General features: G+C 50.6%; 1 protein-coding gene across 3 annotated transcripts; it reads left to right on the top strand.

Moving 5' to 3' along the window:
* The first annotated feature begins 3,369 nt into the window (after positions 1-3,369).
* Positions 3,370-15,286, top strand: adgrv1 (adhesion G protein-coupled receptor V1). 3 transcript variants are annotated; one of them, XM_047015171.1, is made up of 4 exons: positions 3,370-4,730; positions 10,011-10,193; positions 12,175-12,349; positions 14,798-15,286. In XM_047015171.1, the coding sequence occupies exons 1-4, from the start codon at positions 4,557-4,559 to the stop codon at positions 14,914-14,916; spliced, it is 651 nt and encodes a 216-aa protein (XP_046871127.1). In that variant the 5' UTR covers positions 3,370-4,556; the 3' UTR covers positions 14,917-15,286. The 3 variants fall into 3 exon arrangements, with proteins under 3 accessions (XP_046871127.1, XP_046871128.1, XP_046871129.1); XM_047015172.1 differs by lacking the exon at positions 3,370-4,730 and adding an exon at positions 6,259-6,488; XM_047015173.1 differs by lacking the exon at positions 3,370-4,730 and adding an exon at positions 9,606-9,797.

Below are 15,286 nucleotides of genomic sequence, written 5' to 3'. Positions count from 1 at the left end.
ATTCCTGGCCGTGCCAAATGATGTTGTGTCCTTGGGCAAGGCACTCCCCCCTACTTGCCTCTGGGAATGTCCCTGTACTTACTTACTGCTAAATGACTAAATGTAAACGTAAAAGGAAATAATGTAGACAGCAGGACAGTGAGACTCAGACCTGTGCTTGTACGCTGATGAGATCATTACAGGACCAGACGACATGGTCGTTACTCCATGCACTGTTGAAAGTAAGGATCACAGCACACATTCGACGTGTTGTCCCGGTGAACGTCTTTTGTCGTGTTCCTTTTATGACGGTTGATGTGAAACACTTCCATACAGAAGGGTCATCTCACGCTAGCACAGTCCAGAGTTACCAGGCGACGGGCTACCAGGGTGGAGTGTTTGCTAGACAAGATGTCCCTGTGATACCAGCGATGGTCAACACTGAGGAGAACAGGTAGCCACAGTTCGTTCTGGAGCATCGTTTATGGCCGTGCTTCCGAGCAGCACTTTGAACATCGGCTACTGTCTTTTTCGGGAACGAGCGACATCAAAGCGGTGGATCCGATAGGCCCGCTCCGGTTGCGACGCCGTCGCATGACTGCGTTTGGAGACCTGGTGTTCTCCAGGTTTCGTTTGCAAAAAGTCCTCGAACCGCCGATGCCCTTGAACTTGGCAGCCTCGCTGTAGCTGGTTGCCACCAGTTATCGTCGCCTGCCAATCAGACCACAGAGGGCAGAGCGAGGGCACAGGGTGTAGTCTCTGGGCACGGGGTGTAGTCTCTGGGCAAGCGGAATCACCCTCCACAGGGGTACAGCCATGTTTGGGTGGGGTGCTTAATCCATACCGAAGAAACCTCCCTATAATCCCAAATGACAGACCGTGGCTCTGAGTCTTGTTGACTCTGTTATTCTGGGGTTGAATATCCGTCCTGTCGGCCTACAGTTGACTGGCCCTAAAACAGCAATCTAAGATGACGGCCCTCAACTCCCCTCGTTTTGATTGTGTTCCTAATAGAGCTTCATTTGTAGGGTCACTGTCATCCTCTCAGAGCCTGAAAAGGATGAACGTGCCTCGTGGATTGTGTATTTGTACGGGTTTATCGCCCAGGAACATTCGGTTATTGGTTCACATCCCCACCTCGGTGCCCTCTCTTTGATATGGAAAGAGATAAGAGTTCCTTAATGTTATTGTTATGTAATAGCCTGTTATTGCTGCTTTGGATAAACACAGAATGGAGATACGGACGGGAGAGCCTGGAAGATAGCAGGTTATAAAGCTGGAGAATATCAGCTGACCCCTGGAATATGAGGGCCATCTAATGCAGTGCTGTACTGTATGTTATCTCTCTAACTGTACTGGGAGATACAGCAGCAAACAATAGGTCCCTTTTTTTCCATTGGTACTTAAAACAGATAATTCTATCATATCTACCCAAACACCCCATAAAAACATATATATATATATATATATATCTTTAAAGATATATGTTTTTTTATGGGTTATTTGTATTACTAAGGTGACACACACACGTACACATATCCTAAACCCCCATGCACACTCAGTCTTTATGGGAATGTCAGGTGGAGTGTGCGCTGTCGGTCACGCTGGCTGTTGTGACAGCTGGTGAGCCCTCATTTACGGTAGCACCGCCACCGTCTTGGGCCTCTGCTGGTCTGTTCGAGTTGAAGCCCGCTTCAAACTTCTCACAGCTTGTCGTCTCCCACTGAGAACACAGACCAACATTGTGCACTCTCTCCTGGGGAAGTTAGTCCTTCTTACCACTGGTAGGGTGGGGATAATGTGAACCAGACTTTCGGCCATCTTGAAGATGACCGGGCACTCTGTGTTAACTGTGTGGGTCACTGCAACACACTAATACATCTTGTTCTATACCAAGGCTGTAGCCATGGAGTCAACATTGGAGGGGTCGAATTAAATTTTTTAGGATAATTGGGACAGCGTGCGTGGTTGCCTGTCATAGCGTAGCATATTTATATTTTTATATCAATATATTGGGGGGGACATTTTGACCAGATTTGAATACTGGGGGGATCCCCCCAGTATGTATTATGATTACGGCCTTGTTCCACTCATCAGTGTCTACTAGACATTGACGTGTGGGTGGTTTTGTTGAGCGGGAACAAAAACACGGCTGATGCAAGGCTACTCTGGGTTGCATTCTTTTTTGCATTCCCTTTGGACTCAACCAGCCAGTAGCCAGTCAGCCAACCAACCAGCCAGCCAGACTGACAGACAGGCAGCCAGCCAATCAGTCAGTCACTTACTCTAACAGTGGGAACCTGCTCCCACCACAGTCTGGAATGTGCTTACACTGATGGAAAATTCTGTGAGGGAGGAGAGGAAGGCAGATGTGTCTGTGTGTGTGTGTGTGTGCTGGTGTGTGTGTATGTGTGTGTGTGCTGGTGTGTGTGTGTGCGATCCAGAGGAGGACAGAGAGGGGAACACAGCCAGCATGACGTGATAGATAGTACAAACATGAGAGTGGATGACGGAGAGAGAAAGATCAGACCCAGTGAGAGAGAGAGAGAGAGAGAGAGAGAGAGAGAGAGAGAGAGAGAGAGAGAGGGTAAGAGAGAGCGAGAGAGAGAGAGAGAGAGAGAGTGAGAGTGAGGGTAAGAGAGAGCGAGTGAGGGAAGGCCAGAGTTATGCCCAGTCAGGGTGGTGGAAATAGCACCTCACCGTTGGCTGTTTGTGCAGACTCAGGCCCGTGCCCTGTGTTTCCCACCCACTTGTGAAGTGTACTGTTCTCTGTGGCCTACATAGCCATCCAGCGGGCAGCCATCTTGGACTCTTCATCCTGCTGCATCTCCCACAGTGCATCTCTGTGGTGCTCCTCACGGTAACACAAGGATGTTGCTCAGCGACATGTACAGGTGTCTAGTCCTGTGGTTCTATGATGTGTGTTGAGGACCTTTTGTGTGTGTGTGTTTCCATAGTGATGCTTTGCGTACATTGTGTGAAGTGTCTAGCGCTTGTTTATCCCTTACTTTCATCTGTAGCCGTCCTATTCGCTCACTCCAGCCTTCAGAGATCCCGGCTCTGCACGCCACTGTTTCACCAAACTCACTCTGGGCTCGTGCACACACACACACACACATACAGTCGGGATCAAACACTCATCTGCATCTCTGTTCCAAACAGATGGTAATGGGACATGTTTGTGTGGGCGGGTGTGCGTGCATGTGTGACCGCGAGGACTCACAGAACACAATGTTCTCTGCAGGTTAAAATGGAAATGTCTATGTGCTAATGCACGTAGAAAATTTCTCTCATTTACTCTACACACCCCACTCTCTCCCTCTATCTCTCTCTCGCTCTCATCTCACTCTCTCTCTTTCTCCCTCCCTCCCTCCCTCCCTCTCTCTCAAACTGACGGACCTACACACGCACACGTATACACACCCAACGCAGAAGGTCCCTGTGTTATTTCGATCACTTTGCCATCGCCCCCCCCGCACCCCTGTTCCTTAAGGGAGCTAATGAACAGCAATGCTCTGCGAGAGAGCATGCCATTAGGCTCACAGGCATTGGACTCCAGTGTTGTACATGATTACAATAGAACACGACCTCTAGCCCTAACCCAAAGTAAGAATAGCGTATTTATTCCTGGCTCACCACACTAATATAGTCTGTGTGTGGTATTTTCCAACTCTAGGTGGTCCGCATTAGACAATGCGAGGTCTTTTCAATCCAGATGAATGAATACTAAATGACCATGTCTCCGGTCGAGCTTGTCGTGAAGTGCTCTCCAATCTTCCAGATTGCATGTCTTTGTTTCAGCTGCTTGTGTGGAATGTTGTCAACCCAGATGACCTGAGAATGTACTGGAAGCTTTTCCCCCCCTCAGATGTGGTGTACAGTTTTCTAGCTTGACTGTCAATCTTTATGAACTCCAACAGACTGCACACAGATACACACACACACACCCATACGGACAACATCAGACAAAGCTGTTGCTAATACCGTAATCAACATGCTAAAACTCAGTTTGAGGGAGGGGGTTATTACAGTATTATCATCCTTAGAAATAATTATAATATTCCCCACACACTGCTACTGCATGTCCATTCAAGTGCTTTTGTTCGGCGATTGTTTGCAGAGTAAATTCCACATCTTTTGGGAAACAAACGGCCTCACAATCGGAGAAGCTATTCTGGGCCGCGTTGCACGAGGGCTGCCATTGTGCCAGGCCTCTGCACTCGTACAGATTGAACACTGGCTATGAATGAGCCCGGGGGAAAAAGGAGCAACCTCTCTCTCTCGCCTCGCCCGCCCTCGCGTGCCCTCTCTCTCGCTCTGCCGTTCATCGACCGTCCCGTCTCCTTTGATGACTCGGCGCGTCCCCCGCTGTTTCTGAATGGAACACTGTGTTTGTTTGTCCTCCTCGTGAACAGGATGAATATGAGACTGCAGGGATGAGGGGTGCTGAGGATGCTAATGCCCGGGGGGCTGGCAGCTAGCGATTCGAACGTCTGGGCTCTTCATTGCTATGGTTCTACAGTGCTGTATTTCTCCGTCTCAGTGTCCCGGACTTGAGTCACATTCGCCCCAGGAAGATGTGTGTGTGTGTGTATTCATCCTCTCCCCCCTGTGTGCTGTGTGTTCCAGAGGTGCCCATGGTGATCTACCTGTTCCTCCTGGTGTCGCTGGTGTGGCTGTGGGCGGGGCTACACATGGGCTACAGACACCTGTGGATGCTCATCCTCTACGTGATCTTCAACTGCCTGCTGGTGAGACTTGCCCCCCCCCCCACCCCCATTTCCTTTGGAGCGTCCTCAGCATCGCGGTTACAGCGTCGCCTGTGGCAGTGTCGCTTGTGGCAGTGTCGCCTGTGGCAGTGTCGCCTGTACGCTGTTCCCAACGCTGTTCCCACAGCGTTGTGGAATCCGTTTGAATTGCTCGGCTTCTCTTCCGTCAAATGACAAATGTCCGTTCATTCCTCATCTCACGACGAGAAGTCAACGACCACTGACTGTAGGTGCCTGTGGCTGTGGTGCGTATGAAGACGTCGTTGTGGCGGTCTCGACGTGGCGTGTCCTTTTAGAGTAGACTCAATCCATTTCATGGTGCATGGCTTTCTAGAGGCATTGAGGCAGTTTGGACTCAGTCAGTACAATATTGATTCCTTAAGCCACTGCACTCGTCTGGCCCGTGAGACTATCTGTGTGTGTGTGTGTGTGTGCGCAAGTGCGCAAGTGCAAATGTGTGTGTGTGTGTGAGCATATGTGTTTGTGTGTGTGTGCGTGCAAGTGCAAATGAGGGAATGTGTCTGAGTGTGTGTGTGAATGCCTGTATGTGTGTGCACATGCGTGCGTGTGTGCGTATGCTGAAGAGAGAAGAAAGAAAGTGCGTGAGAGAGAGAGAGAGAGAGAGAGAGAGAGAGAGAGAGAGAGAGAGAGAGAGAGAGAGAGAGAGGAGAGAGAGAGAGAGAGAGAGAGAGTGAGAGTGAGGGTAAGAGAGAGCGAGTGAGGGAAGGCCAGAGTTATGCCCAGTCAGGGTGGTGGAAATAGCACCTCACCGTTGGCTGTTTGTGCAGACTCAGGCCCGTGCCCTGTGTTTCCCACCCACTCAGAGAGAGAGAGAGAGAGAGAGAGAGAGAGAGAGAGAGAGAGAGAGAGAGAGAGAGTAGTAGTGCGTAGTGAAGGCTGTCTCCGACAGGACTTTGAAGCCTCGCTTTGATGTCTGACTGTGGTCGGGGAGAAGAGCTGAAAGCTCTCCAGCAGCAGTAGCACGGTGAGAGGGGTTATCACCCCTCCATCTCCACATTCTGACCTCACCCACAGCCAGACTAGGTCTCTCTTGTTCTCTCTCTCTCACTCGGTCCATCCCTCCTTCCCACCCTCTTTATTTTTTCCCTCTCTGTTCATTCTCTTTCTTGTCTCTCCCAGAGCAGTGTGAAGATCTTTCAGAGCCAGCGCCGATAAGACAAGGCCATTAATGCGATGGCAGATAACTCTATCTGCGTAGCTAGATAGCTCTGGAAAGTCCCAAGTCCCTTTCATTGATGTCGAGCCTCCAGGAGTTGCACGACAGCCGGTAGTTAAGGGGGATGTACTCTGAACTTGTCAACCCCAGTTTGTTAGCCCCAGTACTTCAGTTGCTAGCTACTAAAGTCTTAACTCGCATTGCACAAGCCTGTCGGCTCATGGCACATGTAGCATCACCTGCACGATATGCAGTGACACAGGCAACCCGGTGTCTGCTGGTAATGGCTGGACGCTTTTTTTGTGTGTGTGTGGGGGGGGGGGGGGGGGGGGGGGCGGGTGGGGGCGGTTCTTGTGAATGTCTCTGCCTTCTGTGACTTTCTCGAAGACGTCAACAGTCCATTAAGTGAGCTCGCGCGGGGCCCGAGTGATATGTCACATCCACATGACAAAGACAACAGTAGCACCCCGAAAGTCGACGCCACCTTACCTCTCACTACTAATTGGATGATGTCGTCCGAAGCTGATGTCACCGGTCGCGCTGGCCCGCTAGCTCAATCAAGGGTAACGATGACCTCATCTTGTGGCTATGGAGACCGACTTGCAGTGGTCAGCTACTGCACTGGGGCCTGGTGTCACACTGTATCCACCGTCGTCCATCAGGCGATTTTAGCGAAGCGTCGGACTGCATTTTAGAGGGAACGCAGAGGAATCAGATGCTTGGCCTAAGTGAAATTGCCCCTTCTGCATCATATCGATCGTCCCGCTCTCGATCCCGACCGCCTCGACAGAAGTTCCAGCTCTCTTCCAACACAAATCATCTGTCTCTCTCTCTCTCTCTCTCTTCATCCGCCCTTTCATCTCTCTCTCACTTGTTCTCTGCTGCTAGCGGGGAAGAGGAGAGAGAGGCAACACAGCAGAACAAGTCCGTTTTTGTTCAGCCGGACAAACGGCACCATTGCATCTGGGGTTGTTTTTTCTTTACGGGTGAACAGGAAAGAGCCGGAGACAAACTCCCGAGGGGGGTATGACGCCCGTGAGAGAGCAGGAAAGATTCAGCCGCCTGGGACAATCAGTCCGTCCTCTCGCAGACAGGTAATGAGGTTCCAAGGCAAGCCGCGTCCAAGAACATCGATTAGCGGTAAACAAACACAGCTGACCTAGTTTTCTGAAGCGTGTAGCCCTGCCCAGGGAGTAGTCTGCGTTCTGTTGCCGGAGCTTCTGCTGTTTTTCTCTGCATGCAAAGAGGCAGTTACAGACCTCTCGCTTCCTGTTCACCAGAACCTCGGTTCAGGAACGAATCTGCATTCGAACCGAGAAAGCTCTTTTTTGAGACGATCTTTCGGGCCATCCGTAGATACGCCGAGTAGAATTAGCTGAGCGGGAGAGGTATCTTGTTAGAACCTTACATCAGCATGTCAGTACGTTTTTTTTTTTTTTTTATGCCGTGCATTTGTAGGAATCTTGTCCAAATGTAAGTGCAGGTAATCAGTGCGTTGTGTTGAACGCAGACGGTGTCCTAGAGCGACGCTGAGAAGTAGTCGGGCTAGTTGGCGTGTTCCCTCATGCGCTGGATTTTCCACCATGACTTGTTTTTTCCAAGGACTCTGTTGTTGACAGCGTTAGTCCTCGCTGTTTTTGAGTTGCCGCTGCCGCCGTAGTTGTTGTTGGCCCTGTTGTTCTCAGCCACGCAATGTGGTGCTTCTCTCAGCAGATTACTGACAATAATGAAGTGCAAAGGTCGGACGCAGGTTCAGCCCCCGCGGTACGGTCGGAACATTACAGTACATTTGACCTATTAGACCCTGTTTAGATCGAGAATCATTTCCAGTCCTTTTCATTCCTGTCCCCTGCATAATGATGGTGTGACCTTCCATAACACACAGCTACTCTGTTAGCAGCCAGTCATTGATTTCTCTGTGTTCAGGGGGCAACTTTTGGTCCCTATCAGGTTAATCAATGGAACCACAAAGTCATTCACAATGTGGAATCAACAGAGATGAAGGAGATGCTGTGTTCAGGCTTGATGGGTGGATGTTTCCCAGAGCTGGCGCAGGGTATGATGTTACTCTGCCACCCCGTCCTCTGCCACTTTCTCTGTCTGTCTGTCTGTCTGTCTGTCTGTCTGTCTGTCTGTCTCTCTCTCTCTCTCTCTCTCTCTCTCTCTCTCTCTCTCTCTCTCTCTCTCTCTCTCTCTCTCTTCTCTTTCTTTCTCTCTCTCTCTCTCTCTCTCTCTCTCTCTCTGTCTCTTTTCTCTTCCTTTCTTTCTCTCAACCTGAGGACGCCTTGGATACCTGGGTGTGTGGGAGGTGGTATTGGCTGTCGTGCGTTCTTTAGCTTAGATGAACACACCGAGTTGGAAGACTGCTCTGTAGTCTGTGTGGACGGCTGGCTCCAGTATATCAATATAGTATATCCAGTATATCCTGCCTCCTGCCTGCCACTTCACTACTCTCTCCTTTCTGCTCTTTCGTTTTCCGCCTCCACCTCTGTTCTAATGGTGGACTTGCTATGTCCTGGCTTGGCTTCCTGTGACCCCCCCCATCTTTCTCACCTCTTCCCATCGTTCTCATGAAGATGATGTCCTAATGATGTCCTGACCTTAACTCTGGAATCCCTGCTATCCCTTGTCTCTCTCCTTCTCTTTCTTAGGTTCGAATGAGGATTAATGGAAGTTTGCTAACGCAAATCGCAAATTCCTCTCGTTTTTGCCTCAATCCTCGCTCTGCCGGTCTCTCTGTCTGTCTCTCTCTCCATCCGTCAGAGAACACTTACATAAGTGTCCGAGAGTTATAAAGCGAGTTCCTCCCAATTCACAGGTCTTTAACGACGTGCTAATCACCCTGAAAACTGTCAGGATGAAACGGCTTCCGTGACGATGACAGGGGCTGCGCAGACACACACACACCCGCACACTGACTCACACACACACACGCACACTGACTCACACGCACAGACGCTCATAAAGCTCTCTCACACACACACACCCCAAGCCATAAAACTCACAGATGGCTGCCAAACTGTCCATATTTCGGCGTGTTTTCTCTTTCCCCGAGCTGACGTCCCATATTTACGGGGACGCCAGTAAACAACAATGTCCGGTAAAGACGATTATTTCCGTGATCCGTGTTTATTTTTCCCCTCTTAACAAATCCATCTTTCCTCGTCGGGGTAATGTGTCATGATTTACACTGCACTCGGGCCGTGGGCAAGCTGTGGTATATGGAGGGGGATTTACAGTAACAGTCACCTTGACTAAGTGGCATGATGTTGAACCACATGACGTCTCTTGAAGGAATAGATCTAAGCAGTGATGCGATACTGAGAAGGTAAGCGACTTGAAATGAATGGGATTCCCGAAGCGATAAAATAGTTATTTCCCCCCCCCCCACCAAATGGTTGTGTACCAGATCCATGGTCATGGTTTGATTTCTTACTTGGGGGGCGGGGCTCAGTGAGGATGTTCAGTGGTGTGGGGGGGGGAGGACAGTACAGTACAGGACTGAATCTCTATCTGTGGCTGCCTGTTGTCATGGTCTACTGTAGGGGTGTTGTGAGATGTCTGGTCACCCTGTGGTATTTGACACCCTTGTGTTGTGGAGTAGTTCACACCGGGTCTTTGTTGAGAGAGAGAGAGAGAGAGAGAGAGAGAGAGAGAGAGAGAGAGAGAGAGAGAGAGAGAGAGAGAGAGAGAGAGAGAGAGAGAGAGAGAGAGAGAGGGAGACTGGGAGAGGATGCAATGATGAGGAGATGCCGAGAGGTGATGTCATTTCCAGGGGATGAAGTCATGAAGCTCTAGAATTCCCTACGCGTGATTCCCACCAGTGGCCCGAGGGAATTCCTTAAACGTTCAAGCCACTTTTCTTCTCGATGGTACAAGTGACTTGTTACAATGGAATTAATGTTGGCGACGATGATGGTGTGGACGATTGCTGTATTCATCATGCAACTTTGGATTCTACTCTTGTCTTATTCGCATGATCTAACCATCTACCCCTTATTAAAGGCAAGCATGTTCCTGTGAACCCTTTGGGAACAGGCCGGAAACCTGACTTGAACCTCTTTCCTAACCCCCCCCTCCTCCAGGGTCTGTATGTGTTCGCGGTCTACTTTCTGATGCACAACCAGCTGTGCTGGCCGTCCAAGGCCAGCTACACGGTGGAGATGAACGGCCACAGCGGGCCGGACGCCACCTACCAGGGCGGGGCCTCCACGGTGGGAGGGGAGATCAGCAAGTCCACCCAGAACCTTATCAGCGCCATGGAGGAGGTACCGCACGCACACACGCACACACTCGTACGCTCGCACCCACGCGCGCTCGTGTACGCCTCATACAGACACACACACATACGTGTGGTTCCCCCTTCCTCCCTCCTCCGCTGTCTCCACCCCCCCAGCCCGGGTCACATTCCCAGGGGCTGTGTCCAGACACCTCCACCCCCAGCCTCCCAGCCTCCCAGTCACACGTATCTCGCCTCAGCCTCCTCACAGAACACGGAACGCCGCCCCCCCCCCCCCCCCCCCCAGAGTCTTGCACGCGCTCTGTTTGCTCTCGGCTGCCCGACAGAGTCGGCACCCTCGGTCGCAGAGCGAGCGAGCGAGCTTTACATAACCCGTGTGTGTGAGAAAGAGAGAGGGAGGGCTGGCTTTTCACGTATGCTGTGACCCTCCTGACCTTCTGGTGGGTCTGTGCTCACTCTCTCTTTCTCTCTCTCTCTCTTTTATCTCTCTCTCTCTCCATCTCTCTCTCTCTCCATCTCTCTCTCTCTCCATCACTGTCTCTCTCTCTATATCGCTTTAGCTTGCTCTCTCTCCATCTCGATCTCGTTCAACCACACACAGATAAACCCATCCACATTCTGTACATCCACATGGATCCAAACACAGACAGACATGAATTTACACATCTACCCTATAAGGAGAAAACCTGTAGGGGAGGCTGGGTGACGTGGGGTGGGGGTGGGTGGAAGGTGGCTTAAGGCCAGTTTGGGTCTGGGTAGGGGGGTTGTGTGTGTGTGTGTGGGGGGGGGGGGGGTGCATTTTATTCAATTTCTCCAGGGAACCGGCCCTGTGAGGTTTTTCTGTGCTACTGGGATCCACTAATCCTGTCTTATTCATGAGAGCACTAATGTTCTGTGATGGTCCCTAGCTGGTACATACCAGAAAGAAAATCAATCAGTACAAGGGGGGGGGGGTGAGACTGGGGAGAATCTGAGAGGGGGGTGTTGGGTAGGCCTGTGTAGGGTGCTGGCTTGAGTTATATGATCACCCCTCTGGAAAGGGGATATGACAGAGCCGAACAAGTGCATTCTGTGGGCTAATTCACCTAACTGGGACATTCTGTACCTCTTACAGGGCAGGCTGTGATAGGCTGTGAGAGAGCGCAGTCACAGTGTGGGAGAAAGAGAGAGAGAGTGGGAGAGAGAGAGAGGAGAGAGAGAGAGAGAGAGGGGTTCTCTTGGGAAAAAACCTGCGTTGGGCTCTGGTACTCACACAGACCCACACTCACACGGTTTCTCACTCCCTTTATCTCTCTGTCTCTGTCTCTCTCTCTCTCGGTCTCTGTCTTTCTATCTGTGTGTGTCTCTCTCTGTCTCTGTCTTGTTGTGTTTCTCTCTTTCTCCTACCATACTCCACTGGCTCATGTGAATCCCCGAGCTGATGCACCCGTTAGGACTTCACCCTCAAACGTCTTAGATTGACTGGAGATTAAATAGCTGTCATGAATCCGGTCTGGAGGGAGGGGTTATTCATTTACATATTTTAGACGTGTTTTAGCCTCCGCCTCAAGCCAACGACCTCCCCGTCACCCCCCGACTCTGCACTCTGCACGACCCCTTGTTTTGCATTAACCCCTTTAGGGGCTGTTTGACAACATAAACTCTATGTGACCCCTAGCCCCCCCCCCCCCCCCTCCCCCCTCCCTCCCTCTCTCCACACACACACGCACACACGTCTCAAGCTGGATCACACGGCAGGCAGAACGGGACCGTTCACCACATCAGGAACAGGGGCCTTGCTGTGGCGGCTCTCTCTTACTTCACTGGGCCCGTGTGTGTGCTGGTGTCAGGTGACGGTTGTCGGTCCACAGGGCTGCACGAACCCATGCGTCTCAAACGCGCGGATCCTCAACAAGACGTGCTAGCAGCCTGAATAAACTTTGGATGTTCTTTGTTGGTGCCTGTGCACGTGTGTGTGTCTGTGTGTGTTAATGTGTGTGTATGCGCGTGTGTGTCCTTATGTGTGCCAGGTATCTGCGGACTGGGAGCGGGCGTCTCTGCACGCGGGCAGCCAGCCCAGCAGTGTGTACAAGGCCAGCCCCCCGAGTCAGGGCTTCACCACGGACGCCGGCTTCATCAACACCACCCTCGCGGCCGACGAAGAGTCGCAGGAGTTCGATGACCTCATATTTGCCTTGAAAACGGGTAGGAATCCATAGCTAGCTGGGAACACTCGGGCCTCGAAAACTCTTGTTGGACAGTCTGTGATGAGCACCCGTTGTCCAGGACCTGCCGTTCTTACTTTCTTGAATGAGTCACCCAGGAGTGGAAGCCCAGGTTTTAGCAGGATCCTGTCCACACAAGAATGTGTCCTTGGTGTGTGTGTGTGTGCGTTTGTGTGTGCTTACTATTGTGTACTTGCCAGTGGCATCCATTACTGCCGCGAACCCTTCTCAGTCATTTCACTGGGGGCGCTCAATCTCACAGCCTGGAAAAGGTTTCTCCTCCACCATGAAAGTTTCATGAGATAAAGGTCTTACTGCAGGGAGATACACAGCCCACCGCCACCACAGCCCCACTGCCAACACTCAAATCACAGTAATCTTCCCTACGCTGCCTGAATAACAATAACAGGCCCAGTTGAACACATGCCAAGTAGGGCTTGAACCGCTCTCTGCTCCTCCTGACTCATAGGAGTTAGATAGCCGAAGATGCACAGAGCTGTGCGATCGGTGCGATCATTACGGACTCAACTTGAAAAGCAATCGGGCTCTGTCTGGGCTGTGTGATGTCACGTCACCTGTTCCATGCCAGCATCTTCGATCGGATGAGGTGATTCTGGACATGGTTCCAGTGGGGTTTTTTAAGGGGCGCGATGTATTCTCATCGCCTTTCTCGTTCCCCCGACGTCGTTTAACAGTTAGTGTTTAGACACGCACACACGCACTGTGGGACACAACGTGTGTCCCGCGTTCAGACACAGCTGTTGGTGGACGTGGAAAGAACTCTGATCCACTCTGTGACCCTTGCTCAGCGTGGTTGCCTTGGGGGGAGGTGGGGGGCGGCGGGGGGGGGGGGGGGGGGGGGGGGGGGGGGATCTTATAGGGACCCATGTTATACAGAGGTTCGTCTGGTGCCTCAGCGATAACTAGGCCCCTGGGACAGGGCAAAAAATCGGTCCCAGGAAAAACACAGCCAATCACCTTGGCGACGGCACATGTAATGTCCCTCTAGAGTGAGCGGGTGTGAGAGACGGGCAGGTGTTAACGAGGGGAGAGGATGCAGAGACGATAGAGTTACTCGAAATCAAAGTCTTGGCCCACACCAACCCGTCTCCTCTGAAACCATGGTGTGACAAGTTGTGTCGGATGTGTGTGAGAGTAGAGATAAGTGGCTGTTGTTGAGAGACGGTTGCTTTGAATTTCCCTCTCTTAGTTTTAGTTTCTGTCTTTCTCGCTCTCCCTCCCTCTCTCTCTCTCTCTCTCTCTCTCTCTCTCTCTCTCTCTCTCTCTCTGTGTCTCTCTGTCTCTCTCTCTCACTCTACATTAGCCATAAGTCAACAAACTTCCACCATCACCCGAATTAGCCTCAAGACTCACTGCTCAAGTTCACACAACAAAACTGGCCAGGAAAACTCCCAAGCCAAAATATCCGAGTTATTGTTTATGGGTCTGGATGCTCAGAAAAGCTGATGAAATCCAGTGAAATGAAGGCCATCACCATCGCCAATCAAAGTCCTGGACATGGATGTTTAACTAGGCTTGTTAATAACTGGCTACCTAACTGACTGTGACGGCCTCAATTACCCTGCTGCTGTTGACCCGAGGCCAGATGATGTCATCCAGATCATGAGGGAGAAGGTATGGTCGAGTGTGACCCCCCTGCTGTGCCCCGGTCTCCGTGAACAAGGTCATGGCTTCAGTGGACCAGTGGTCTGGATGTGGAGTGGGACAGAGGTCCCTCACTCAACGTTTGGTCAGTGCTGCGAGGTTATGCACTGGCCCGGTCTGAAAGGACGGAATTTGCTGTCAATTATCAACAGTTTTGATAGAAGGATGAGGACTTTGAGATGCCTGGCCAGGTCAACTTGCTGTGGGTCAATTAAGCTCTGAACAGTCTGTTAAGCAGCGCTTTATCATTATGGGTCTTAGTTAAATGTCCATCTTCTGTACATGATTTATTCTCATTACTGTCCTTGAGTTACTGTAAATGGTCAGCTATTTCTTTTCAACCAGAACCATAAACAGGACAACCTTTGTGATACTTGGCACGGTGGTCTTAAACTGAGGGTCCTATCTGGTCAGGTTTCAACCCTAGTGCCTTGAATCTTCAACCTCAAATCTCTTAACTATTGAGACTTGAATTACCACACTTGCGGTTGGATATCGGGTGGGTATTGCTGACCACTCGAATACGTAACCAAGACGAGTTGTTGATTCTTCAGGAACGTACCACCTCTAATCCTCTGTTGACCTCGGACAATGCTCTGTGCTCAGTCCGACCTCCATTTACCCCTTTTTTCGTTTCCTGTTCAGGTGCCTTGTTGTTGTCATGGAAATGATTCACGGAAAGCCATATATGCTCCCAGACAGTTGATTGGTTTTTCGTTGCTAGCTGGGATCGTCATGCATGTTTCCTCTGTGTCCGCCTCAGGTTCAGGCCTTAACATGAGCGACAACGGCTCCCTAAACGGGAGTCCCGACGGTGGCAGCATGGCCAACTCCCAGATCGTGGAGCTACGACGCATCCCCATCGCCGACACACACCTTTAAACCACCATCTTGCTTTCTTTTTTATATATCGGAGAGAAGAAGAAGAAAAAAAACACACACACAACAGTATTTTTATACTTCCCCTGCCTTTGCACTAAAACACTGTTGTTGTGTTTTTTATATATAGTTTTCTGTTTTAGTTGGTTGAGGTCTTGAAAGACTGTGTTGTTTTTTTATGTCTGTTTTTATATATATGTATATGGATATATAAATGTTTTACTAAATTAATTTCTTAAAAGTCCTTGACGGAGTTTTTGAAGCGGATGTCTCTCGGGATGTAAATGTTTTTGTATAGTTTTTAGTAGACGAGCACCCTTAAACCCCTCGGCAACGGTTTGTGTAACATTGTTAATAAACAATTCAACATCTA

Source organism: Hypomesus transpacificus, unplaced genomic scaffold, assembly GCF_021917145.1.
Source record: "Hypomesus transpacificus isolate Combined female unplaced genomic scaffold, fHypTra1 scaffold_280, whole genome shotgun sequence".
Lineage (NCBI taxonomy): Eukaryota > Metazoa > Chordata > Actinopteri > Osmeriformes > Osmeridae > Hypomesus > Hypomesus transpacificus.
Note: the sequence above shows the minus strand (reverse complement) of the source record. Positions and strands in the feature narration are given on the sequence as shown.

Coding starts and splice junctions, on each gene's coding strand:
- adgrv1 (XM_047015171.1), top strand. CDS start 4,557: ATGTGTGTGTGTGTGTATTCATCCTCTCCCCCCTGTGTGCTGTGTGTT. Junction 4,731..10,010: donor TGATCTTCAACTGCCTGCTG/GTGAGACTTGCC, acceptor CCCCTCCTCCAG/GGTCTGTATGTGTTCGCGGT. Junction 12,350..14,797: donor CATATTTGCCTTGAAAACGG/GTAGGAATCCAT, acceptor TGTCCGCCTCAG/GTTCAGGCCTTAACATGAGC.